The sequence below is a fragment of the Tachysurus fulvidraco genome, chromosome 1, assembly GCF_022655615.1.
Source record: "Tachysurus fulvidraco isolate hzauxx_2018 chromosome 1, HZAU_PFXX_2.0, whole genome shotgun sequence".
In the NCBI taxonomy this organism is placed as follows: Eukaryota; Metazoa; Chordata; class Actinopteri; order Siluriformes; family Bagridae; genus Tachysurus; species Tachysurus fulvidraco.
In genome coordinates, this window is record NC_062518.1 from 30,719,269 (window position 1) to 30,744,318 (window position 25,050).

Below are 25,050 nucleotides of genomic sequence, written 5' to 3' on the forward strand. Positions count from 1 at the left end.
TATATTTCACTGGAGTTGTGTGCAAGATTAAGATAGGGTAAATATTTCAGAAGTAGTTCTCTCAGGTACGAGAAAGCTCAATGGTAGTAAAGTTGGTAAAGGCGGAGTAAAGTTGAAACACACTTTACTCTGCCCTCACCAGCTTTCTGCATTACAACATGGATTGTTTTCCTTTTAATCAGTGGATCTTAAAACAATCCCCAAACAGACGGTCTATCAATTTTCTTTATGTACAACACAGTGACAGAACAAAAATGTGGATCATGTAGAAGTAGTACAGATCAATTAATTCTAACCTCCTAGTGGGCATTTGTGTATTTGCAATGAACAATATCCCATTCTGCATTCTCGCTGCATTGTGCTGTGTACAATGACTCTCCACTTGTGCTTTCTTTTTCCTGATCTGTCAGATGTACTCATTTCTGTCAGAGTTTAGAACAAATCTCAATACTACCAAGTTGGCATAGCTAGATCCTTCAGCAAAACATTTTCAGATAAAAGCACTAGACAAATGGGCAAATGTAAAAGTTAATGTAATCTTTATTTAACCAACAAAGAGTGATTCACAGTGCAGTAACTTCAGTGTATTGAGGTAAATATAAAACCGTATATACAAAATAAAAAAAGCTGCCATAATTGTATTACACACACAAAAACTACAAAAGTTTGCAATCACTGAACTTCTAAAATATCAGAGTGGCTCCTCAGTCGGTCCAAAACTCTGGCTCTGTGCTGAGCTGTGAGGCACGGGCTGATGAGCTCTACAGCTTTCTCTACTCTCTTTTTGAAACGGTCTCGATCTCTCGCCATCTCCATCCAGCACGACCCGTCTCGTGCTGCCTGGCTTGCAAAGCCCCATGCCTCGAGGGTGTGTATGGTCACCTCCTCACTGAAACGCACCTGGAAATGATGAATTCAGAGTGAGAAACAAATTCTAAACAAATAAATGTAAATAAGGTAAAATAACACCAAAATGCAGAACAAAACTCTGAAACCTCTAAGAAGTAAGGATTAGTAAGATGCATGATGCTGCGAGCAGACATCCTACAGGTTTTCCATGCATTTGAGTACATATATAAATTACACATGTATTTGTTATACAAAGCGAGTCCTATTTGAGCCTCATCATTGAAGAAAAATACATCATGACTTTGTCGTCAAGAGCAGCGAAGTTAAAATTCAACATCTTTTCTTGTGACTTGCACACTGTTGCATCACTATTCTCAGCAAGCAGCGCTCTGTTTAGGAACCTTTCCCTGTAACCAACATTTAATACTGCAAATATTCACTATTCTTTTGATGGTATAATCCATCACACACACACACACAAGTTGACAGTCATTGTCACTCAATTCTTATATCCAGATATCCCCAGTCTTGCCACCTGATTACATACAATAAACGCATGATGTAATATTGATGTAATATAGACATACCTTCTTAGCACTTTCCTTTGTACTCTGGTCAGGATTGTGCTCCTCAACCTCTCTGGCTGTGGGGCTGGAAGGTGTGTGTTTTTGTTTAACCTCTGATGCCTTTATTTTCAGTTCAGCAGGGCAGGAGAAGCAGAGAGGGCTGTAGGGATCACTGTTGTTCATGAAAGAGTCCCATAACTCTCTGTTCTCTGGAGACATCTCTGAATCTCCTCCTTCATCTGACCAATCACTATCCTCTTCCTCACTCCATTCAGATTCTGTTTCTTGATGATTACAAGGAACAAGTTTATCATCATCACATTGGTCACTGTCTGAAGCATTTACTTCAGTAGGGCAGGAGAAGCAGAGAGGGCTGTAAGGATCGCTGTTGTTTAAGAAGGAGTCCCATAATTCTCTGTTCTCTGGAGACATCTCTGAATCTCCTCCTTCATCTGACCAATCACTATCCTCTTCCTCACTCCATTTATATTCTGAGTCTTGATTAGAAGAAACAAGTTCATCATCACATTGATCACTGACTGAAGCTTTTACTTCAGTAGGGCAGGAGAAGCAGAGTGGACTGTAGGCATCGCTGTTGTTCAAGAAGGAGTCCCATAACTCTTTGTTCTCTGGAGACATCTCTGAATATCCTTCATCTGACAAATCTTCTTCCTCACTCCATTCAGTTTCATAGTCACTATGATCATCCTGCTTTTCAGACTGACATTCAAGCCAGTCTGTGAGCAGAACATCTGCCCCTGCCAGCTGATCAGAATTGATCATTGCCTTTATCTGTGGATTAACAGTTTTCTCAAAAATGGTGGCCATTCTGATTTCACTGTTCCTGGTCATGACCACTGTTTCTCTGGTAAACAAGAACATGTTTATGCTTAGTAACTCTAGAACGGTCACACAGTGATGTAGGACTTTCCTGAAGACTTCACACAGAAAAAAGCAAATGTTCTGTAACACAAAATTGACTAACTTTCCCCTGTATGAACTGAAGGGTCGAATTTCAGTTGTCTTGGTCATGGCAGGAAAGAAAAAAGCAAGCTTCAAGGACAATAGCGTAGGGGTTTTGTGTCGTGGCCTCCAACAAGAGAATAGATCATTCAGAAGGGTGGAAAATGGTCCCATTGCTGTCACAATAACTCTGGAAGACAAAAAGAAGAAGTACAGTGTTAAAAACAGGGTCCTTCTAAAAGACTAGAAAAATGTTGTACTTAATCTTAAGAAAAATTTACATTCTTGCTTAATGAAGATATTGCAGTTCATAACCAGACTCCATATTACATTAACATTTCCATGTATTATTTATGACACAGCTTTAAATAATAAACCTCGGGGAAGAGGTCAAAAACAGAGCTAAGAATTTAAGAACTAAGAATCATAGCCCCCAATGATATTTCTGCTGTGAATATTCTAGTTTTATATAAACATAATAGAGATTATAATCTGGTACATGTTTAGTCACGGACATCACGTACACTGCGTGAAATGAGTCACGTACGCATGCGTGGTAACCATGGTTACAGCCCATACATGAAAAGTTTTCTGATACCTTCGGAATAGACTATAAACAACAACAACATGTATTTCTATTTATATTTGAGTTAGACAGAATTGAGAAATATTTCTCTTACCTCTGATCAATAACAGTTCAGCCAGTCGCCTGTCTCGCGCTCCAGTGACGATTTCTAGCAGAAATACTATAACTGTTTAAACGATCAAAAGCAGTCGATGTATACCGAGTATAAACCAGTGCCATAATGAAGTAATAATCCTCCGAATGTTTGTCTATCGCCAGAAAGCTTCCTCGTTGTATAGTATGTAAATCTGTTTTCGTGTCAGTCGGTGTCTCACTGTGAGCGACACAAGCTATTTATATAGAAACCTCGTCTGACGTCAGCAAATGTAGGCGGAGCGACGAATTTTCCAAACCCAGGCAACCCGAAAGTCACGTGACCTGGACGTGTTTCGTGACGTTTCGAGAAAGAGACAGCAGCAGCAGCAGCTTCTGTGGGATTGTGGTGGAGTTTCGTCATATGAACATGGGAATGCAAAACAAAACCCAGCCTGAGAGACAGGAAAACAAAACCCTGACTCACACCTCTTATAATATAATAAAAAAAATTTAATCCATTAAATAGCTTGTGTTTGTGCTATTTATTTGTTTGTTGATTTAAAAAAAATGTTTTTTTTATATTAATTTTTATTATTTTTTGAATTTTGTCTTTTTCTAGCACTTTGTATCAGCATATTTAGAGCAGTTTTAATTAATTAATGAATTAATTAATTATGATTAATGTCATATTTAATTCATGTAATTGTGTAAATAAATAAATAAATAAATAAATAAATAAATAATTTAGAATTGTTGCTGGATTGCGTCATATCCATATTTGGAAAGAGAAATGCAAACAAAATGAACAGAGGGAAAAGAAAAAAATATAAATAAATAAATAAATAAATAAATACAGTAGAAGTCTGTATATTAGATCTATTGTAAATTTGCGAAGGAATAAGAATTATTTATAATCATCGGTTAAGCTAGCAAAAATGCATTGCTGAGACACTTTATAAAATGTACTAGTGTTAATTGTTAAGTTTCTTAATTCATGGTGGAATATACCAGAGTAGTTTTTCTTTGTTATACTGAAGTATTATTCTGGTTTATATTTAAACTTTGATGAATTTAATGCTCTTACTTCATTACAGTTTCAAAAAAAAAAATCTAAAAATAATTTTTGGATTTAATATTCTTCTTCAAATGGGCTCCAGTCATTTCAATTCAATTTCAATTCATTTTGATTTGTATAGCGCTTTTAGCAATGGACATTGTCTTAAAGCAGCTTCACAGAACATATAGAAATATAGTACAAAAAATTAGAGATTACTACTAGATTTATATTTAAATGGATGTGTATTTATCCCTAATGTGCAAGACTAAAGGTTGTGGTGAGGAAAAACTCCATCAGATAGAAGAGAAAAAACCTTGAGAGAAACCAGACTCAAACCCATCCTCATTTGGGTGACACTGACAGGTGTGATTATAAATTGTTAGTAGGATACACAAACAGTCATTTAAATGTAAAATTCAATCAGCTTCACCACTATAGAAAACAACTCAAGAATCTTGCCAATTCATCATCTGCTCTGACCTTCTCATGCTCAATATGTCAATATTTAATAAGCAAAATAAGGCATCTACTTCATATTAACTTGCAGAGATTAAAATGATGTTTTAGACAAACTTCTAACATTTTTACTCAGTAGAGATTTAAGATTTTTATTTAGTATGTACACAGTTATAAACAGTATACAACTAGCAGTCAAATGAAAACCTCGACAATCCTCCTAGACTGCTTATAAAACTAAAGTAAATTTAGGAATATAAGTTTAAAAATATTAACTGATAAGAAATAAGAGAATAATAAGTAATAAATATGTGATGTGCTGTATGTAACATGTTACCTGCAGTGTGCAGTACTTTCTTAGTAAATCATTGACCACTACTTAAAGCACCACTAAAAACTGCCATAGTGTTGAGAAGCTTCAGTGCATTTGACCTATTTATTTGTACCACCAGTAAAGGGTTAATGAACAATGTAATTATCCAGATCTTGTGATCCTGACTCCAGACATGAAAGAAGGTCTTTATGTGTATAAAAAAAGACATTCAACACACACACACACACACACACACACACACACACACACACACACACACACACACACACACACACACACACACACACACACACACACACACAGGCACAACCTACTGGGGAAGCCAGCTTACATCGGTGAGCAGCATTATGTTCATTAATATATAATGTATACTATTTATACATTTTATCCTATGGTTGCATTGACCCACTAGTGTAGCATATTAGTGTGTAACTGCATGGTCATTATTCAATTTTCAGTAAATTACCCATGATTAATGGTGATATGAATCCATTTTTCTATTGGTAGGAATGATAGATTTTGAAAAAAATGGGATTGTTTGTATGAAGAGCTTTAGATTTAAAAATGAAAATAATCTCTATACATAGGTAGTGAGTTTTTCAGTTTTATCTCCATATTCAGTTTGAGGTTTTTTTTTTGTTGTTGTTGTTTTTTTAGAATATTTGCTTGACACTTTCTATGTGTATAAAAACCAAAATAAATACCAATGCTTTTGGTTCATTTATTCACACTGGACATTTGAATCTTACTTTCAATGCAAAATGATATGCCACAAAGCTGCAAATACTCTAAAACATTTGCAAATTACTGAAGATTAATCTTTCATGACCAGTTTTCCTGGGATAGACTCCAGATTCATGGCTGCATGACTGCATATTGGTATAGAATGCCATGACTGGTCTGGTCAGCTGATCAGTGTTCACTATGTGACCTGACACCGAGGGCTGAGTGTATGGAGGTTGTTGAGAGTAGTGTACTGGAGCCAGGGGCTCCAGGACACTCCACAATAGAATTGAAGAGGCTCTCCTTTGCATACCAAAGCCTCCTGGAGATTCCTTATGATGTCATTTTCAAACAGCGGAACACACTAGAGGTCCTGGACCTCAGTTATAACCTGCTGGATGAGTATCCTTTCCTGTGCTTTTTGTTCCGTGTGTAATTAATTGAATTATGTATCAGCTTATGAAACAACCATTTAAGGCTCTTTCAACTCCAAACATTATTGTATTTTAAACACAGATTTACATGAACACACACACATTGTAACACACACCCACAAACCTTCTGGCATGAATATTTGCCACAATTTTTTTCATATCACATTTTGCCCTAACTAAGCCAATTAAAGGAGCCCGGCTCTTCTGGGGGAGCTGGACAAGCTGAGCACTCTCATCCTGGATGGGAACAACTACAGCTCTCATGTCAAGTTCCCCTACATGCCAAGTGTCACCACACTGTGGATCAACAAGAACAAAATAAGAAACCTTCCCATCATAGTTGAAGAGATACGCTGCAAGTTCCCCAATATCAAGTAGGCTCCGCTTGGATATGTCTGTTTCTGTATTAACAACAGTTTAATCCTCAGTGTTCTCGAGTCTGAGTAGATGCTGACTATGTTGTCATCTGATTACAGAATACTTAGTATGATGAACAATGAGGCAGCACCCAGTTACTTTAATGGAGGCAGTCTGACCCAGTACATTGATTACAGGTAAATCAAACTACTAAAAAATCCCCACATATAAAACAGTTCCATTTTAAATGACCAACCTCATAAACATTGGTTTGTTTCAGTGTTTTAAAGATTGAAGAAGTTTAGGATGCAGAAATAAACAGCACATGACTTCTGATGTGTACACTACACCACCTAGTGGTCATCATGTATACAGCTACGTTCTTCATCCACATTTAGATACAGACATTCTACTAATATAATTATACAAAAATATTACATAATAATATAAACATTGTGACAGTAAAGGACGAAAATCAGTAGTTTTTGGCAGGAATGTCATAACAGTCATTTTCAGATAGAAGTATACATAATTAAATTAATTTTTAAACTGATTCAAAATCAGTGAAAAATCAGATTTCCCCCCAAAAAATTCAGTTTCTAGATTACTCATGTTCATGAAAATGTACATGTGCATTCCTATGGCTATTTAAATGCTTCTTACAAATGTTATTTTGCCCAAATGTTAATAAAAAATGTGATTAATAATTATAATTAATTCATTATTATTAAAAAAATTCGATTTTATATAAATGTTAGATTTTCTTCTGAAACAAATTGCAAAAAAAAGCACATAGTACGTTTAAGTCTCTTCCTGTTAAATACACACTGAAATTAAGATTTTTACCTCAGATTTGTAATGAATTTATGAGTTAGTAATAAAAACACTCACAAGAATATTAGAAATCTACATGACTGTGATATCTATTGCCTTACAAAATTATATCTACATGTATTGTGTTGTTTTATGAAAGCATGTAAAGTGTGAAAAAGGATGTAGTATGTGTAAGTATGTGTAACCGGGTCATGTTTTAAGTATATGTTTTACATTTGAATGTGAATATTAGTTGTCATGTATATATTTAGAAACCAAAGATTACACTGATATAATTTTGTAGGACTTATGTAGTATATTATGGGTTACATGATAAAAACCAGGAAAGTTACAGAAACATGATGGCTGTGTCTTAGAAATAGAAAAGTTGGATTTTCATCTAATGACATTGTAAGGTTATAAATTATTATAAATAACAATGCCAGATTACTTTAAAACAATATTTTACAATATTAGATGAAATTCTATGACTAATTTTAAGTAATTGTGCTGGATTACAAAATGCTAATTATGAACATGCTAGCTTAATGAACAGTAATCAGGGGAATGCACAAAGTTTACTTTAAACTCAATGTGCAATGTTTTTTTTTATTGTATGAAAGGGATAAATTTTATAGACATAATATGTGGGAAAGCAGCCACACACAAATGTGCTATTGTAATAAGCTCTTTTGTGCTATCTAGCTATGCACAAAGAACCCTAGTGATGAAGACACTTGTGTGGGCATTTCACGTCACACAATATCACCACTACCGTCTTGTATATTTATTTCAATTCTCTTCAAATTTTTTTGTATACTGCTTTTAACAATGGACATTGCCTCAAAGCAGCTTTACAGAACATAATACAAAAAAGTAATAATATATGAATATTAACATAATACAAAATTTCCAGATTAATATTAGACTCATGTTTAAATGTGTTAAGTATTTATCCCCAATGAGCAAGCCTGAGGTGACTGAGTAGACTGTGGCAAGGAAAAACTCCCTTAGATGGAAGAGAAAGAAACCTTGAGAGGAACCAGACTCAAAATGGAACCCATCATCATTTGGGTGACACTGGAGGGTGTGATTATAAATATACAGTCCAGCAGTTGTGTATTGATTGGGGATGATATCCTCAAACGAGGTCATGAATGCATGAACTAGCTTCTCAGCATCAGATACAGATAGGATGTTTCTTAGCCATATTTCTAAGGTGTAAGAAATATGGCCTTTGTAATATGTGAGATATGATTTTCAAAAGACAAGTTGCTGTCTAATATAACACCCAGGTCTTTCACTGTTAAGCTAGTAGTAATGGTACATATTTTAAAAGGAAGTTGAATTGTGAGAGCTTCTGTGTACAGATAAGTAATATTTCTGTCTTTAACAATCAGAATATAACAATAAAAAATCCAACCTTTACAGGTCATCCAAACTTTTATATCTTTAATGCACTCGGTTAACCTAGACATTTTAGATATTTCATCTGGTTTTGATGAGATATATAGTCAGCATTGACTTAACATTGAGTATTGTCCGCATAACAATAGAAGCTAATCCCATGCCTTCTAATGATGTTTCCCAAGGGAAGCATGTAAATTGAGAAAAGCAGAAGTCCTAGAACTGATCCTTGATGGACCCCAAAATTAAATGGCAATAAATTGAAATCTACAAAATGGTATCAGACAGGTAGGATCTAAACCAACTTAAAGCCTGTCCCTGAATACCTGCCTAATTTTGTAAGTGATTTAGAAGAATGTTGTGATCTATAGTTTCGAATGCAACATTAAATTCAAGTAGAACTAATATTCTTGGTCCAAAGCTAAAAACAGGTCATTTGTAACTTTAACAAGTGCAGATTCTGTGCTATGATGGAGCAGGAAACCTGACTGAAACTCTTCAAAGATATTGTTCTCTTGCAAGAAGACGCACAGTTGAACAGACACAACCTTTTCTAATATTTTGGATATAAATATATGTTTTGAAATGGGTAGTTGTGGTTTGATAGGTAGTTAGGGTCTAAATTAGGTTTCTTAATTACATGTAGGTTTCTTTATAACTGGCAACTTGAAGTATGGACGTGACCTTAAGATAATGAGGAGCTAATAATATTAAGAAGTAACCATTATTTCAGTAATATAGTTAGAATGGGATCTAACAGACATGTTGTTAAACTAGCTGTAGTAATAAGTTTATTTAGCTCTTACTGTCCTATACTTGTAAAGCACTCTAGTTGTGAATGTAGAGCTTTAGGTGAGACTGGATCATGAGACGCTGTCACGGGTTGAACATCAACTATTTTGTTCCTGATACTTTCAATTTTATCAGTAGACTGGAATAGTGTTTTCAGATATCTCATTTTTTTTGTTAATTTAGCTACTGATAAATACAAACCTAGAATTATTTTGGTTATTTTTTATGAGTTTATTCAGGTGCTCAGCCCTAGCAGCTTTTAGAGCCTATCTATGGCTGGACATACTGTCCTTGTCTGCAATTCTAAAAACCTCTAGTTTACTTTTTCTCCACTTTCCTTCGAGATTATGAGTTGCACTTATAAGGGTCTGAATATGTCAATTATACAATATTGCAGGTGTTTTGTCTACAACCTTCTTTAATCGTATGGGGGCAATGTCTAATGTGCTAGTAATGTGCAGTGTCTAATGGGCTCATATGTCTTGATAAAACACTTTTGCTTACATTTGGTTTAAATAAGCTTAAATGTATTTCTTTCTCAATTGTGAACAGAAATTTTGGGTTTTGCAATTACGGTAATTAAACAAAGATTCCTATTGATTTCAATAGGAGGGGTTATGATTTGGGTCCACTTATATTTTCCAGGCAGTATGTTATCAGTCAGATCCCCAGTCTGGAGGTGCTGGATGACACCGAGGTGCAGGAGAAAGATAGAGCACAGGCCAGGAAGACTTACTGGATGCAGAAGAGCAGAGATGGTAGTAAAAGAAGGAAGGAGCTCCATCACTGACAGTTTCTACATCTAGCTAATGCTACTGAGCTCTAAGTCAAGCTTCACCTTTATTGTTGCTAAGAAATACCCATGCAGATGAACATGAAATAGCTCACAGCTACATGGTGTTGATATGCAATGACATGAAATCTAGCAGATACAAATGCAAGATAATTGTTGTTTTACACTTAAACCAACTTTCTTTTTTTATAATGAATGTTGAACAATATGAACAAGTATAAAGTATACACAAATATAAAACATTATTTCATATTCCACAATACTTTGTATATTTTACATAAAGAAAATTAAGATTGCCCTTTTGTCTCATGAAAGTGATTCATGAGAGATTTTGAGACTGTGGCTATCAAACTGGAAACATAAGAATACAATGGTTGATAAATGTCATTTACTGACCTGAGTTTGCTAATGTTTGCTTTATAGAGATATGACATAATATGATATTTTAGCTGTATATTGCTCTGTGATTATCGTTAAAGGATGGTTTTGTCCACAATAAAAAAGGCTCAAAATGGCTTATTTAGTCCACTTTGCCTGTATAATGTATAACAATCCTGCAGGTTTTTACTGGTTAGTTCACTTTCACTTTCTTTCTCTTTCCTGCTCTGTCAGATGTACTCATTTCTGTCAGAGTGTTACTAGTTTACACATTTAGGTCAAATCCCAGTATTATCAAGCCTGCATTGCTGGATCATTGAGCACAACATTTTTGTTACACCAGCCATGAGGTCATGTAATCTTTATTTAAACACAATCACAATCTAATATACCATCAAAGTGGCTCCTCAGTCTGTCCAAAACTCTGGCTCTGTGCACAGCACTGTGTACAATGACTTTCCACTTGTGCTTTCTTTTTCCTGATCTGTCAAATGTACTCATTTCTGCCAGCATTTAGATCAGATCCCAATACTACCAAGCTGGCATAGTTAGATCCTTGAGCAAAACATTTTCAGGTAAAAACACCAGCTAAATGGGCAAATTTAGTTCAAAAGGTTAATGTAATCTTTATTTAACCAACAAAGAGTGATTCACAGTGCAGCAACTTCAGTGTATTGAGGTAAATATAATAAAATCATATATACAAAATAATAAAAAAAAAAGCTGCCACAATTGCATTTTACACACACACACACACACACACACACACACACACACACACACACACACACACACACACACACACACACACACACACACACACACACACACACACACACACACACACACATATATAAAACTACAAAAGTTTGCAATCACTGAACTTCTAAAATATCAGAGTGGCTCCTCAGACTGCCCAAAACTCTGGCTCTGTGCTGAGCTGTGAGGCACGGGCTGATGAGCTGTCCAGCTATCTCTACTCTCCTTTTGAAATGGAGTCGATCTATTGCCATCTTCATCCAGCACGATCCGTCTCGTGCTGCCTGGCTTGCAAAGCCCCATGCCTCGAGGGTGTGTATGGTCACCTCCTCACTGAAACACACCTGGAAATGACAAATTCAGAGTGAGAAACAAATTCTAATAAATAAATGAAAATAAGGTAAAATAACACACCAACATGGTGCAGAACAAAACTCTGAAACCTCTAAGAATAAACGATTATTAAGATGCATGATGCAGCGAGCAGACATCCTACAGGTTTTCCATGCTTTTGAGTGCATATACAAATTACACATGTATTTGTTAAACAAATTGAGTCCTATATGAGCCTCATCATTGATTGTGACATTTTGAAGAAAAAGAATCATAACATTTTTTGTAGTCAAGAGCAGCTAAATTGGAATTCAACATCTTTCTTGTGACTTGCACACTGTTGCATCATTATTCTCAGCAAGCAGCGCTCTGTTTAGGAATCTTTCCCTGTAACCAACACTTAATTCCTGCAAATATTCACTATTCCTTTGATGGATATATTCTCAATTCTTATATCCAAATATCCCCAATCTTGCCACATGATTACATACAATAAACCCATGATGTAATATTGATGTAATATAGACACACCTTCTTAGCGCTTTCCTTTGTACTCTGGTCAGGATTGTGCTCCTCAACCTCTCTGGCTGTGGGGCTGGAAGGTGTGTGTTTTTGTTTAACCTCTGATGCCTTTATTTTCAGTCCAGCAGGGCAGGAGAAGCAGAGAGGGCTGTAGGGATCACTGTTGTTCATGAAAGAGTCCCATAACTCTCTGTTCTCTGGAGACATCTCTGAATCTCCTCCTTCATCTGACCAATCACTATCCTCTTCCTCACTCCATTCAGATTCTGTTTCTTGATTATTAGAAGAAACAAGTTCATCATCACATTGATCACTGTCTGAAGCATTTACTTCAGTAGGGCAGGAGAAGCAGAGAGGGCTGTAAGGATCGCTGTTGTTTAAGAAGGAGTCCCATAATTCTCTGTTCTCTGGAGACATCTCTGAATCTCCTTCATCTGACCAATCACTATCCTCTTCCTCACTCCATTTATATACTGTCTCTTGATTATTAGAAGGAACAAGTTCATCATCACATTGATCACTGTCTGAAGCATTTACTTCAGTAGGGCATAAGAAGCAGAGTGGGCTGTAAGGATCGCTGTTGTTTAAGAAGGAGTCCCATAATTCTCTGTTCTCTGGAGACATCTCTGAATCCCCTTCATCTGACCAATCACTATCCTCTTCCTCACTCCATTTATATACTGTCTCTTGATTATTAGAAGGAACAAGTTCATCATCACATTGATCACTGTCTGAAGCATTTACTTCAGTAGGGCATAAGAAGCAGAGTGGGCTGTAAGGATCGCTGTTGTTTAAGAAGGAGTCCCATAATTCTCTGTTCTCTGGAGACATCTCTGAATCTCCTTCATCTGACCAATCACTATCCTCTTCCTCACTCCATTTATATTCTGTCTCTTGATTATTAGAAGGAACAAGTTCATCATCACATTGATCACTGTCTGAAGCATTTACTTCAGTAGGGCAGGAGAAGCAGAGAGGGCTGTAGGGATTGCTGTTGTTCAAGAAGGAGTCCCATAAGTCTCTGCTCTCTGAAAACATATCTGAATATCCTTCATCTGACCAATTACTATCCTCTTCCTCACTCCATTCAGGTTCTGTCTCTTGAGAATCAGAAGAAACAAGTTCATCATCATCACAATGAACATTGTCTGAAGCATTTGCTTCAGCATTGCAGAAGAAGCAGAGTGGACTGTAGGGATCACTGTTGTTCAAGAAGGAGTCCCGTAAATCACTGTTCTCTGGAGACATCTCTGAATATCCTTCATCTGACCAATCACTATACTCTTCCTCACTCCATTCAGGTTCTGTCTCTTGAGAATCAGAAGAAACAAGTTCATCGTCGTCATCGTAATTATCATCATCATCACAACGATCATTTTCTGAAGCATTTACTTCAGCAGGGCAGGGGAAGCAGAGCGGTCTGTAGGTAGCACTGTTTTTCAATAAGGAGTCCCATAACTCTCTGACCTTTGAGGCTCCTTCGTCTGACCAGTCAGTATGCTCTTCCTCACTCCATTCAGTTGTTGTCTCTTGAAGATTAGAAGGAACAAGTTCATCATCATTACAATGAACACTGTCTGCAGCTTTTACTTCAGCAGGGCAGGTGAAGCAGAGTGGACTGTAGGGATCACTGTTGTTCAAAACGGAGTCCCATAACTCTCTGTTCTCTGGAGACATCTCTGAAGCTCCATCATCTGACAGATCTTCTTCCTGCCTCCATTCTGTTTCACAGTGGCTATGATCATCCTGCAGAACTTCTGCCACTGCCAGCTGATCAGAATTGATCATTGCCTTTATTTGTGGATTTACAGTTTTCTCCAAATTTGTGGGCATTTTGATTTCACTGTTCCTGGTCATGACCACTGTTTCTCTGTTAAACAAGAACATGTTTATGCTTAGTAAATCTATAACAGTCATACAGTGATGTATGACTTTCCTGCAGTCTAAAGACAATGTTCTGTAACACAAAAAATATTGACTGACACAATTACTCTGTAAGAAATCACAGTGTAAAGTTTATAAAACAGGGTTTTTCTAAAGGACTAGAAAAATGTTGTACTTGAAATATTTTAAAGAAATCTTATACTCTTGTTTCATTTAATATGAGTATAGATTTTTTTCTCTCTTTTTTATTATTATTATTATTTATCAGAATGCTGGGGGATAGGTCCTCAAAGAGGAAAGAGTTCATTCTTCTCAATATAGGTTATAAAAAGGGTCTCACATTTTGTAAAATGTTTTGGTTGATCCCATGAGAAAATATTTGATTTTTTCAGTTTTTAGAAACATCTTTAAATCATTAAGCCAAGATGACAGTTTAGGTGGAATTGCTTTCCATTCTAAAATAAAACTTCTAAATTAAAAATGTTGCAAATGACAATGCATCCTCTTTATCTTTACTTATGTGAATGTGGTCACTTGTGAAACCAAACAAAGCCATTTTTGGGTTATGGAGAATTTAAATGCAAAGTTTAAAATTTAAAAAATGTAAAACCAAAAAATGTCTATGGGTTAGATCTGCCTATGATGAATTGCAACAATAACAAGTTTCATCTATATTTGGGTAAGGTTTGGCCAATTTGGTTTTACTATAGTGAATACAGCAGAGAACCTTCATCTGAATCTGAGCCTTGGACAAGATGAAGTCCTATTTATTGTCAACAGATTTATTCCAGGTGCCATTGGATATGTTAATTCCTAACTTTCCAATCAATTCCGATTTGATCTTCTCTAGTGATATGTTTAGAAATGCCATAATTAAATTTAGGGTATTTAAAAACCAAGTCTAATCGTGATTCAGAGGGCATTTGAGAAAATACAGAACAATTGGCTTGGATAAAGTGACAAAATGAAGATAGTGAAATGAAATTTGACTTTTGAACATTAAACTTTTGAACCAGACCATTGTAATTCTCAAAAATATTATCAGTGATACTGATAATATCACTACACCTAACTAGGCTCAGTTTTTCTTTATATAGTTCTGCTGATGAGGCCATAGCGTACTGATGGTCAATTTTCTGTATAGATTTGATATGTTTCTCCTGTGTTTGTTTGCTTTATTCATTATGTGAGGCAGTGTATGATATTATTTCTCCCCTTATTACAACCTTGAACGTCTGCGATAATAGTGATGGTGATATAGAGTTTTTTTTTATTATTCGTTAGTAGAAAATTGTCAATTGCACAGGATATATAAATTGGCAAAGACTGTCATCTGAAAGTAAAGTTGTGTTTAGTCTACATGATAGTCTTGTTAGGTAGTTAAAAGAAAAACAAATATCAAGCATAAGGGATGTGTGATCTGATTCAACAATGGCAGAGTATTCTATAAAAGGCAAGTATAAGCCTTTTATCAGTAAAGAAATAATCTATCCTTAAGTACATGCACATGTGAAAAGCAAGAGAATTCTTTTTTTTATCAGAAAATAAAAACCTTCATGGATCTTCACAGCCAAGCTGAGTCATATACCCAGCAGAAATCTGAGATCTTTTTAAAGAGGAACACTTTTAGGGTTGGAGCAATCCATGGCTGTATCCATCATACAGTTCAAATCTCCACTAAATATAAGATGGTAAGAGATCAAATCCGAAGACAAAGAAATACTTTTTAAACACAGTTCACATCAAAAATCTCTATAAGGTTCATTAGGTCGTGATATTTCTGCTGTAAATATTCTAGTTTTATATTCACAATTGAAATTTACCAGATTGTGTGGTCACCTGGGATCCAACTCAAAGAAAGTTTTCTAATATTTTTGGAAGATACTATGAACATGTTTTTTCACGTTGTTTGAGTTGGACAAAACAGTTAACTAGAACCTCTTACCTCTGATAAATAACGTCTGTCTGATGCTCCAGGGATGATTTTTAGCTTAAAAACTATTACCGCTTGTACCATCGATAGGAGTCGCTGTTTTCCGAGTAGAAACCAGTGCCAGAATGAAGTAATTCGCATTGAAATCAGCAGCAATCTATTTTCGAATTTGAAAGCATCAGCTGTTTACATTTAAAAAGTCTGTCTGACGTAAACAACAGGAGGCGGAGCTACAGATGTATACAAGGGAACCCAAGGTCACGTGACACAGGAATAATTTATTAAATCTATACACAAAAATATAACAAAAATAAATAAATAAATAAATGAATGAATAAGACATGGTCTCTTATATATATATATAAGAGAGAGAGAGAGAGAGAGAGAGAGAGAGAGAGAGAGAGAGAGAGAGAGAGAGAGAGAGAGAGAGAGAGAGAGAGGATAATAGTATATTCAATTAAAAAATATTCAATTAAAAATAAAAACTACGCTATGCAGTGGATAACTTACAAAAAAGGGATTCAAAGATACTATACGTGCTTTTTGCTTTTATTTATTTATTTATTTATTTGTTTGATTGTTTGTTTGTTTGTTTGTTTGTTTATTGGATCTTTTAAGACCTCGATGTAAATGTTGTGGTTGCTAAGCAGTTCTTGGTTGTTTTTATCTGTTGTAGTAATACTGTCGTAAATTCAGGCAGATGCGCGCGCTTCACACTTGTACCGTGTTCTGTTGTTGTCCCTGGAGATTTTAGAGTAAACCTTTATTTGCTACCTATAAAAGCTCTATTTCTATGTGTTTTTTTTTTTAACCTAACAGAAACAATTAAGTTCAATTTTAAATAGTGTTTACGTTAGGTTTAATATAGTTTCCTATAAATGAACTGCTAAACTATGCTCCAAACATTATATGTTAATAAACATTGTAATTATCCAGATCTTGTGATCCTGACTCCTGACATGAAAGAATGGCTTTATATGTATAAAAAAAGACATTCAGCATGCACGCACACGCACGCACGCACACACACACACACGCACGCACGCACGCACACACACACACACACACACACACACACACACACACACACACACACACACACACACACACACACACACACACACACACACACACACACACACACACACACACACACACACACACACACACACACACACACACACAGGCATTGTCCAGGCTCTCCTATGCATACCAAAGCATCCTGGAGATTCCTTATGATGTCATTTTCAAACAGCGGACACACTAGAGGTCCTGGACCTCAGCTGTAACCTGCTGGACAAGTATCCTTTCCTGCGCACTTCTTTCCATGTGAGTAATTAATTGAATTATGTATCAGCTTATGAAACAATTATTTAAGGCTCTTTCAACTCCAATACATTATTGTATTGTAAACACAGACTTTACACAAACCCACTGAAACATACACACACACACAAACTTTAATGGATGCAGTCTGACCCAGTACATTGATTACAAGTAAATCAAACTACTCAAAAATCCCCATACTGTATATAAAACAGTTAAATTTTTAATGACCAACCTAACAAACCTTGGGTTGATTAGGTGAGTGACTTCAGATGTGTACACTACACCACCTAGTGGTCATCATGTATACAGCTAAGTTCTTCATCCACATTTAGATACAGACATATTCTACTAATATTATTATACGAAAATATTATATAATAATATAAACATTGTAACAGTAAAGGATCTCATTTGAAACATCAAGACAAGAAAAGCAGTAGTTTTTGACAGTAATGACGGTGGTGATATCAGTCATTTTTAGATAGTATACATAATTTTATTCATATTTAAATTTTTCTCAAAATCAATATTGTCCCTCAAAAAAATTCAGTTTCTAGATTACTCGTGTTCACGAAAATGTACATGTGCAATGCTATCCTTATTTAGATGCTTATTACAGATTTAATTAATTAATTAATATTTTTAAATGTCAGAATTTATTTAAATGTTCTGAAACAAATAGCAAAAAAGCGGATAGTATGTTTAAGTCAGTAAACATAAGTTTAAGTCAGTAATAAATACACTGTAAAGTGTGAAAAAGGATGGAGTATGTGTAAGTATGCATAGCCGGGTCATGTTTTAAGTGAATGTTTTACATTTGAATGCCAATAGTAATTGTTGTGTATAATTTAAGAGCCCAAAGACTACACTGACATAATTTTGTAGGACTTGTTACAGAACCAGGAAAGTTACAGAAACATGATAGCTGTGTCTTAGAAATAGAAAAGTTATAAAAGACTATAAATCATTATAAATAACAATGTCAGATTACTTTAAAACAATATTTGACAACATTAGACGAAATTATATGATTAAGTTCAAGTGATTGTGGTGGATTACAAAATTATAATTCTGAACATGCTAGCATAATAAACAGTACTCAAGGGGAATGCACAAAGTTTACTTTAAACTCAAGTTTACACGTGCAATGTATTTTGTATTGTATTTGTATATGAGGGAACTTGAGGCTGTGTCAGGGCTGACACTATGGGAACGCCAATACCATAGGTCTTGAAAGAGCAGGAGCAAACTGGGAACAGAACAACAATAGCCCTGCAGGACCTAGGACCCTGGAGTGGGGTCCAAGTCTAGGTTATAGAACCTGAAAGGGGTGCGGAGAGGACCAACCTGCCACAGCACAAATATCTTCAAGGACGAGGCGATTTCCCTAGTGGAGGAGTCATGCCATGAGCTCCAGCAAGTCCTTAAGGCCCTTATTGGGCAAAGCAAATGCAGCCTTTCCTGTTCTGCCGACTCATGGGGCAGGGGCCAGTAGGCCTGCAGGATGATAAGACAACCCGGCATACCGGGCACCTTAGAGACAAATCTCCCACTCTTTTGAGACAGGCCAAGGATAGAATCAGAGCCATCGTCAAAATCAGAAACTCTGTTCTAGATCAGAGCCATCTTCAAGGTCAGAAACTGTTCCCCTCCAGGTCCCAGGAAGAAAGCAAAAGACCAGAGGTTGCCCACCCAAGGAGGACCCGAGCACAGTTTTGTGGTTTGCAATGATGGCAACCACATACACCTTTAAAGTAGACTGGGACAAGCCCTGAGAAAAGCAAGACTGCAGGAACTCCATCAGTGAACTGACCGGGCAGTGAACTGGATCCTGACAGCGTTTATTGCACCAAAAAACCTGAAACTTGAAACTGCCACGGTGTGCAGTGCCGAACCCGCTTGGCCTGCTGCTATATAGGCTTTACCTACAAGTGCTGAAGTAGCTCTACAAGGCTTGGATGGAAGCGTAGGCTTCCTCGATGCGGGCGATGAAGGAGAGAGATAGCTTGCGTCTCCCAGTTAATCAGATAATCAGCATCAGTTTTTCATGAGTACCAGATTTACAGCCTGTTCACTGACAACACCTGCTCAGAACAAGTTTTCTAGGCCAGTGGTTCTCAAACTGGGGGCCCTGAGATGGTACCAGGGGACCCAGGTTTTATGACATTTATAAAATAATGGGGGGGGGGGGCACCCCCATTGTTGTGTTTGGGTGGGGTTGGAGATGTCACTCTTGTTTTTCTTCAAAACTTTAGAGCCCTGATTATGTGCATGACTGCCTAAAGGGATATGTCTTTAATCTACATTTAAACTGGGAAAGTGTGTCTGAGTTCTGAACACTATGAGGAAGGCTATTCCAAAGATTGGGATAATATGAATACACTGTACATTTTGATATTCTGGAAACTACCAGAAGTCCTAAGCTTTGTGATCTCAGAGAGTGTGAAGGAATGTAGAGTGTTAAAAGACTGTTTAGATTAGCCTTGTATGTAAGTAGCAGCAGTTTGTAATCAATTCTAAACTTAACAGGAAGCCAGTTTAGAGATGATAAACTTGGAGGTTATTTCATCATATTTTCTTGTCCTGGTAAGAACTATTCCAGCTGCATATTGGACTAACTGTTCTAATGCATTACAATAGTCCAGTCTGGAGGTCATGAATGCATGAACTAGCTTCTCAGTATCAGATACAGATAGGATGTTTCTTAGCCATATTTCTAAGATGTAAGAAGGCTGTTTTTGTAATATGGGCTATATGATTTTCAAAAGACAAGTTGCTGTCTAATATAACACCCAGGTCTTTCACTGTTGAGCTAGCAGTAACAGTACATCCTTTTAATGGAAGTTGAATTCTGAGAGTTTCTGTGTATTGGTTTTTGGACCAATAAGTAATATTTCTATCCTATCAGAATTTAACAATAAAAAATTACAGGTCATCCAATCTTTTATTAAAAAATATTTCATTTATCATTGTTAACGCAATCGGTTAACTTTGACAATTTAGATATTTCATCTGGTTTTGATGCAATCTATAACTGAGTATCATCAGTATAAGAATGGAAGCTAATCCCACGCCTTTTAATGATGATTCCCAAGGGAAGCATGCATTTGGAGAAAAGCAGAGGTCCTATAACTGATCCTTGAAGGACCCCATAATTAACTGGCAATAAACTGGAGGATTCATAATGTAAATCTACAAAATGGTATTGATCAGATCTAAACCAACTTAAAACCTGTCCCTGAATACCTCTGTAATTTTGTAAGTGATCTAGGAAAATGTTGTGATCTATAGTGTTGAATGCAGCACTAAGATCAAGTAGAACAAATAGTGGCATGCAGTCTTGGTCCAAAGCTAAAAACAAGTAATTTGTAAATCACAACCTTCTCTAATATTTTGGATATAAACATAAGGTTTGAAATATGTCTGTAATTTAATAGGTAGTTAGGGTCTAAATTAGGTTTCTTAATTAGGTTTCTTTATAACTGGCAACTTAAAGGATTTATGAACGTGACGTAAAGATAATGAGGAGGTAATAATATTAAGAAGTAACACTTATTTCAGTAATATAGTTAGAATGGGATCTAACAAACATGTTGTTGATTTAGCTGTAGTAATAAGTTTAGCTCTTACTGTCCTATACTTGTAAAGCACTCAAGTTATGAATGTAGAGCTTTAGGTAAGACTGGATCACGAGATGCTGTCACGGGTTGAACATCAACTATTTTGTACCTGATACTTTCAATTTTATCAGTGAACTGAAATAGTGTTTTCAAATATCAATTTTTTTGTTAATCTAGCAAATGCAACATAAAAACCAAGGATTATTTTGGTTATTTTCTATGAGTTTTTTCAGGTGCTCAGCCCTAGCAGCTTTTAGAGCCTATCTATAACTGGAAATACTGTTCTTGTCTGCAATTCTAAAAACCTCTAGTTTACTTTTTCATGGACTTTCATTCAAGATTACGAGTTGCTCTTTTAAGGGCCTGAATATGACAATTATACAATGGTGCAGGTGTTTTGTCTATAACCGTCTTTAATCAGATGGGGGCAACAGTGTCTAATGTGCTAGTGAAGATAGTGCATATGCTAGTTCTATCAAGTCGATAACATGGTGAGACAAGGTTAATCTGTTCGACAGGTAGTGTGTACAGTATGAGGAAATGGACTGAGATGTCATCGCTTTGAGGTATGATATCTATATCAGTGACATATACTCTGTGTGACTACACTTTTGCTTACATTAGTTTTAGCTTAAATGTCAGGATGTAGCTGATTTGGGTCCACTTATATTTTCCAGGCAGTATGTTATCAGTACTTTCTCTTTCCTGATTTGTCAGATGTACTCATTTCGGTCAGAGTGTTACTAGTTTACACATTTGGGTCAAATCCCAGTACTACCAAGCAGGCATTGCTGGATCCTTGAGCACAACATTTTTGTTACACCAGCCAAATGAGGTCATGTAATCTTTATTTAACCACAATCACAATCTAAAATACCATCAGAGTGGCTCCTCAGACTGTCCAAAACTCTGGCTCTGTGCTGAGCTGTGAGGCACGGGCTGATGAGCTGTCCAGCTATCTCTACTCTCCTTTTGAAACGGAGTCGATCTATTGCCATCTTCATCCAGCACGATCCGTCTCGTGCTGCCTGGCTTGCAAAGCCCCATGCCTCGAGGGTGTGTATGGTCACCTCCTCACTGAAACACACCTGGAAATGACAAATTCAGAGTAAGAAACAAATTCTAATAAATAAATGAAAATAAGGTAAAACAACACACCAACATGGTGCAGAACAAAACTCTGAAACCTCTAAGAATAAACGATTATTAAGATGCATGATGCAGCGAGCAGACATCCTACAGGTTTTCCATGCTTTTGAGTGCATATACAAATTACACATGTATTTGTTATACAAATTGAGTCCTATATGAGCCTCATCATTGATTGTGACATTTTGAAGAAAAAGAATCATAACATTTTTTGTAGTCAAGAGCAGCTAAGTTGGAATTCAACATCTTTCTTGTGACTTGCACACTGTTGCATCATTATTCTCAGCAAGCAGCGCTCTGTTTAGGAATCTTTCCCTGTAACCAACACTTAATTCCTGCAAATATTCACTATTCCTTTGATGGATATATTCTCAATTCTTATATCCAAATATCCCCAGTCTAGCCACCTGATTATATACAATAAACCCATGATGTAATATTGATGTAATATAGACACACCTTCTTAGCGCTTTCCTTTGTACTCTGGTCAGGATTGTGCTCCTCAACGTCTCTGGCTGTGGGGCTGGAAGGTGTGTGTTTTTGTTTAACCTCTGATGCCTTTATTTTCAGTCCAGCAGGGCAGGAGAAGCAGAGTGGACTGTAGGGATCACTGTTGTTCATGAAAGAGTCCCATAACTTGCTGTTCTCTGGAGACATCTCTGAATCTCCTCCTTTATCTGACCAATCATTATCCTCTTCCTCACTCCGTTCAGTTTCTGTCTCTTGAGAATCACAAGAAACAAATTCTTCATAATCACAATGAACATTGTCTGAAGCTTTTACTTCAGCAGGGCAGGAAAAGCAGAGTGGACTGTAGGGATCACTGTTGTTCAAGAAGGAGTCCCATAACTCTCTGTTCTTTGGAGACATCTCTGAATAATCTTCATCTGACCAATCATTATCGTCTTCCTCACTGCATTCAGTTTTTGTTTTTTGAAGATTAGAAGGAACAAGTTCATCATCATCACAATGAACACTGTCTGAAGCTTTTACTTTGGCAGGGCAGGAGAAGCAGAGTGGACTGTAGGGACCACTGATGACCAAGAAGGAGTCCCATAACTCTCTGATCTTTGGAGACATCTCTGAATAATCTTCATCTGACCAATCATTATCCTCTTCCTCACTCCATTCAGTTTTTGTCTCTTGAAAATAAGAAGGAACAAGTTCATCATCACCACAATGAACACTGTCTGAAGCTTTTACTTTGGCAGGCCAGGAGAAGCAGAGTGGACTGTAGGGATCACTGTTGTTCAAGAAGTGGTCCCTAAACTCTCTGTTCTCTGGAGACATCTCTGCATATCTTTTATCTGACCAATCACTGTACTCGTCCTCACTCCATTCAGTTTCTGTCTCTTGATAATCACAAGAAACAAGTTCATCATCACAATGATCATTGCCTGAAGCATTTACTTCAGCAGGGCAGGAGAAGCAGAGTGGACTGTAGGTAGCACTGTTGTTCAAGACAAAGTCCCATAACTCTCTTTTCTTTGGAGACATTTCTGAAGCTCCATCAACTGACAAATCTTCTTCCTGTCTCCATTCTGTTTCACAGTGGCTATGATCATCCTGCAGAACTTCTGCCACTGCCAGCTGATCAGAATTGATCATTACCTTTATTTGTGGATTTACAGTTTTCTCCAAATTTGTGGGCATTTTGATTTCACTGTTCCTGGTCATGACCACCGTTTCTCTGTTAAACAAGAACATGTTTATGCTTAGTAACTCTATAACAGTCATACAGTGATGTATGACTTTCCTGCAGTCTAAAGACAATGTTCTGTAACACAAAAAAATATTGACTGACACAATTACTCTGTAAGAAATCACAGTGTAAAGTTTATAAAACAGGGTTTTTCTAAAGGACTAGAAAAATGTTGTACTTGAAATATTTTAAAGAAATCTTATACTCTTGTTTCATTTAATATGAGTATAGATTTTTTTCTCTCTTTTTTATTATTATTATTATTTATCAGAACAAGGTACTTTGAAGGTATTCAGTGACGAAAATGACCTTCAAAAACCCCCCCCCCATTAGGTGGAATTGCTTTCCATTCTAAAATAAAACTTCTAAATTAAAAATGTTGCAAATGACAATGCATCCCCTTTATCTTTACTTATGTGAATGTGGTCACTTGTGAAACCAAACAAAGCCATTTTTGGGTTATGGAGAATTTATATGCAAAGTTTAAAATTTAAAAAATGTAAAACCAAAATTGTCTATGGGTTAGATCTGCCTATGATGAATTGCAACAATAATAAGTTTCATCTATATTTGGTTAAGGTTTGGTCAATTTGGTTTTACTATAGTGAATACAGCAGAGAACCTTCATCTGAGTCTGAGCCTTGGACAAGATGAAGTCCTATTTATTGTCAACAGATTTATTCCAGGTGCCATTGGATATGTTAATTCCTAACTCTCCAATCCATTCCGATTTGATCTTCTCTAGTAATATGTTTAGAAATGCCATAATTAAACTAATTAAATGTTAATTAGAACAGAGCCACTCTTACATCTGATAAATAATATCTGTCTGATGCTCCAGTGATGATTTCCAGCTTAAAAAACTATTACCGCTTGTACCATCGATAGGGGTCGCTGTTTTCCGATAGAAACCAATGCCAGAATGAAGTAATTGGGAAATCGAATATTTGTTTCTAGTCAAGAATTCTCGAATCTGAGCGTTCTAAAGCGAGACGTCAGCTGTTTATATTCAAAAGGTCTGTCTGACGTAAGCAAAAGGAAGCGGGGTGACAGATGTAAAGAAGGGAACCCAAGGTCACGTGACACGGGAATAAATATATGAAGTCAAGTCAAGTCAAGTCACCTTTATTGTCACTTGGGAGCGAGCTCCAGAAATTGCAGAACCATTTACATACAGTAGTTAAGAAACAGAAATTAGAACAATTTACAAACAGGTTAAAAAAATGTGCAAAATGC

At 36.3% G+C, this 25,050-nt stretch overlaps 3 protein-coding genes across 5 annotated transcripts; 1 reads left to right on the forward strand and 2 right to left on the reverse strand.

The window, feature by feature from the left end:
• Nucleotides 1-522: 522 nt before the first annotated feature.
• ppp1r15a (protein phosphatase 1, regulatory subunit 15A) lies at nt 523-16,183 on the reverse strand. 3 transcript variants are annotated; one of them, XM_047810581.1, is made up of 3 exons: nt 16,027-16,183; nt 12,207-14,067; nt 523-900 (listed from the first exon to the last, which is right to left on the reverse strand). In XM_047810581.1, the coding sequence occupies exons 2-3, from the start codon at nt 14,052-14,054 to the stop codon at nt 673-675; spliced, it is 2,076 nt and encodes a 691-aa protein (XP_047666537.1). In that variant the 5' UTR covers nt 14,055-14,067; nt 16,027-16,183; the 3' UTR covers nt 523-672. The 3 variants fall into 3 exon arrangements, with proteins under 3 accessions (XP_047666537.1, XP_027025156.2, XP_027024979.2); XM_027169355.2 differs by lacking the exons at nt 12,207-14,067; nt 16,027-16,183 and adding exons at nt 1,437-2,568; nt 3,059-3,312; XM_027169178.2 differs by lacking the exon at nt 523-900 and adding an exon at nt 11,185-11,686 and having other exon boundaries at nt 16,027-16,182.
• LOC113657423 (leucine-rich melanocyte differentiation-associated protein) lies at nt 5,171-10,720 on the forward strand. Its single transcript, XM_027169182.2, has 5 exons — nt 5,171-5,221; nt 5,719-6,011; nt 6,235-6,417; nt 6,520-6,597; nt 10,058-10,720. The coding sequence occupies exons 2-5, from the start codon at nt 5,839-5,841 to the stop codon at nt 10,200-10,202; spliced, it is 579 nt and encodes a 192-aa protein (XP_027024983.1). The 5' UTR covers nt 5,171-5,221; nt 5,719-5,838; the 3' UTR covers nt 10,203-10,720.
• Nucleotides 16,184-21,794: 5,611 nt separating the features above from the next.
• On the reverse strand, nt 21,795-24,775 carry LOC113657422 (protein phosphatase 1 regulatory subunit 15A-like). Its single transcript, XM_047810587.1, has 3 exons — nt 24,624-24,775; nt 22,572-23,802; nt 21,795-22,051 (listed from the first exon to the last, which is right to left on the reverse strand). Exons 2-3 carry the CDS (start codon nt 23,787-23,789, stop codon nt 21,815-21,817), a joined length of 1,455 nt encoding a protein of 484 aa, XP_047666543.1. The 5' UTR covers nt 23,790-23,802; nt 24,624-24,775; the 3' UTR covers nt 21,795-21,814.
• Between the last annotated feature and the right edge of the window lie 275 nt (nt 24,776-25,050).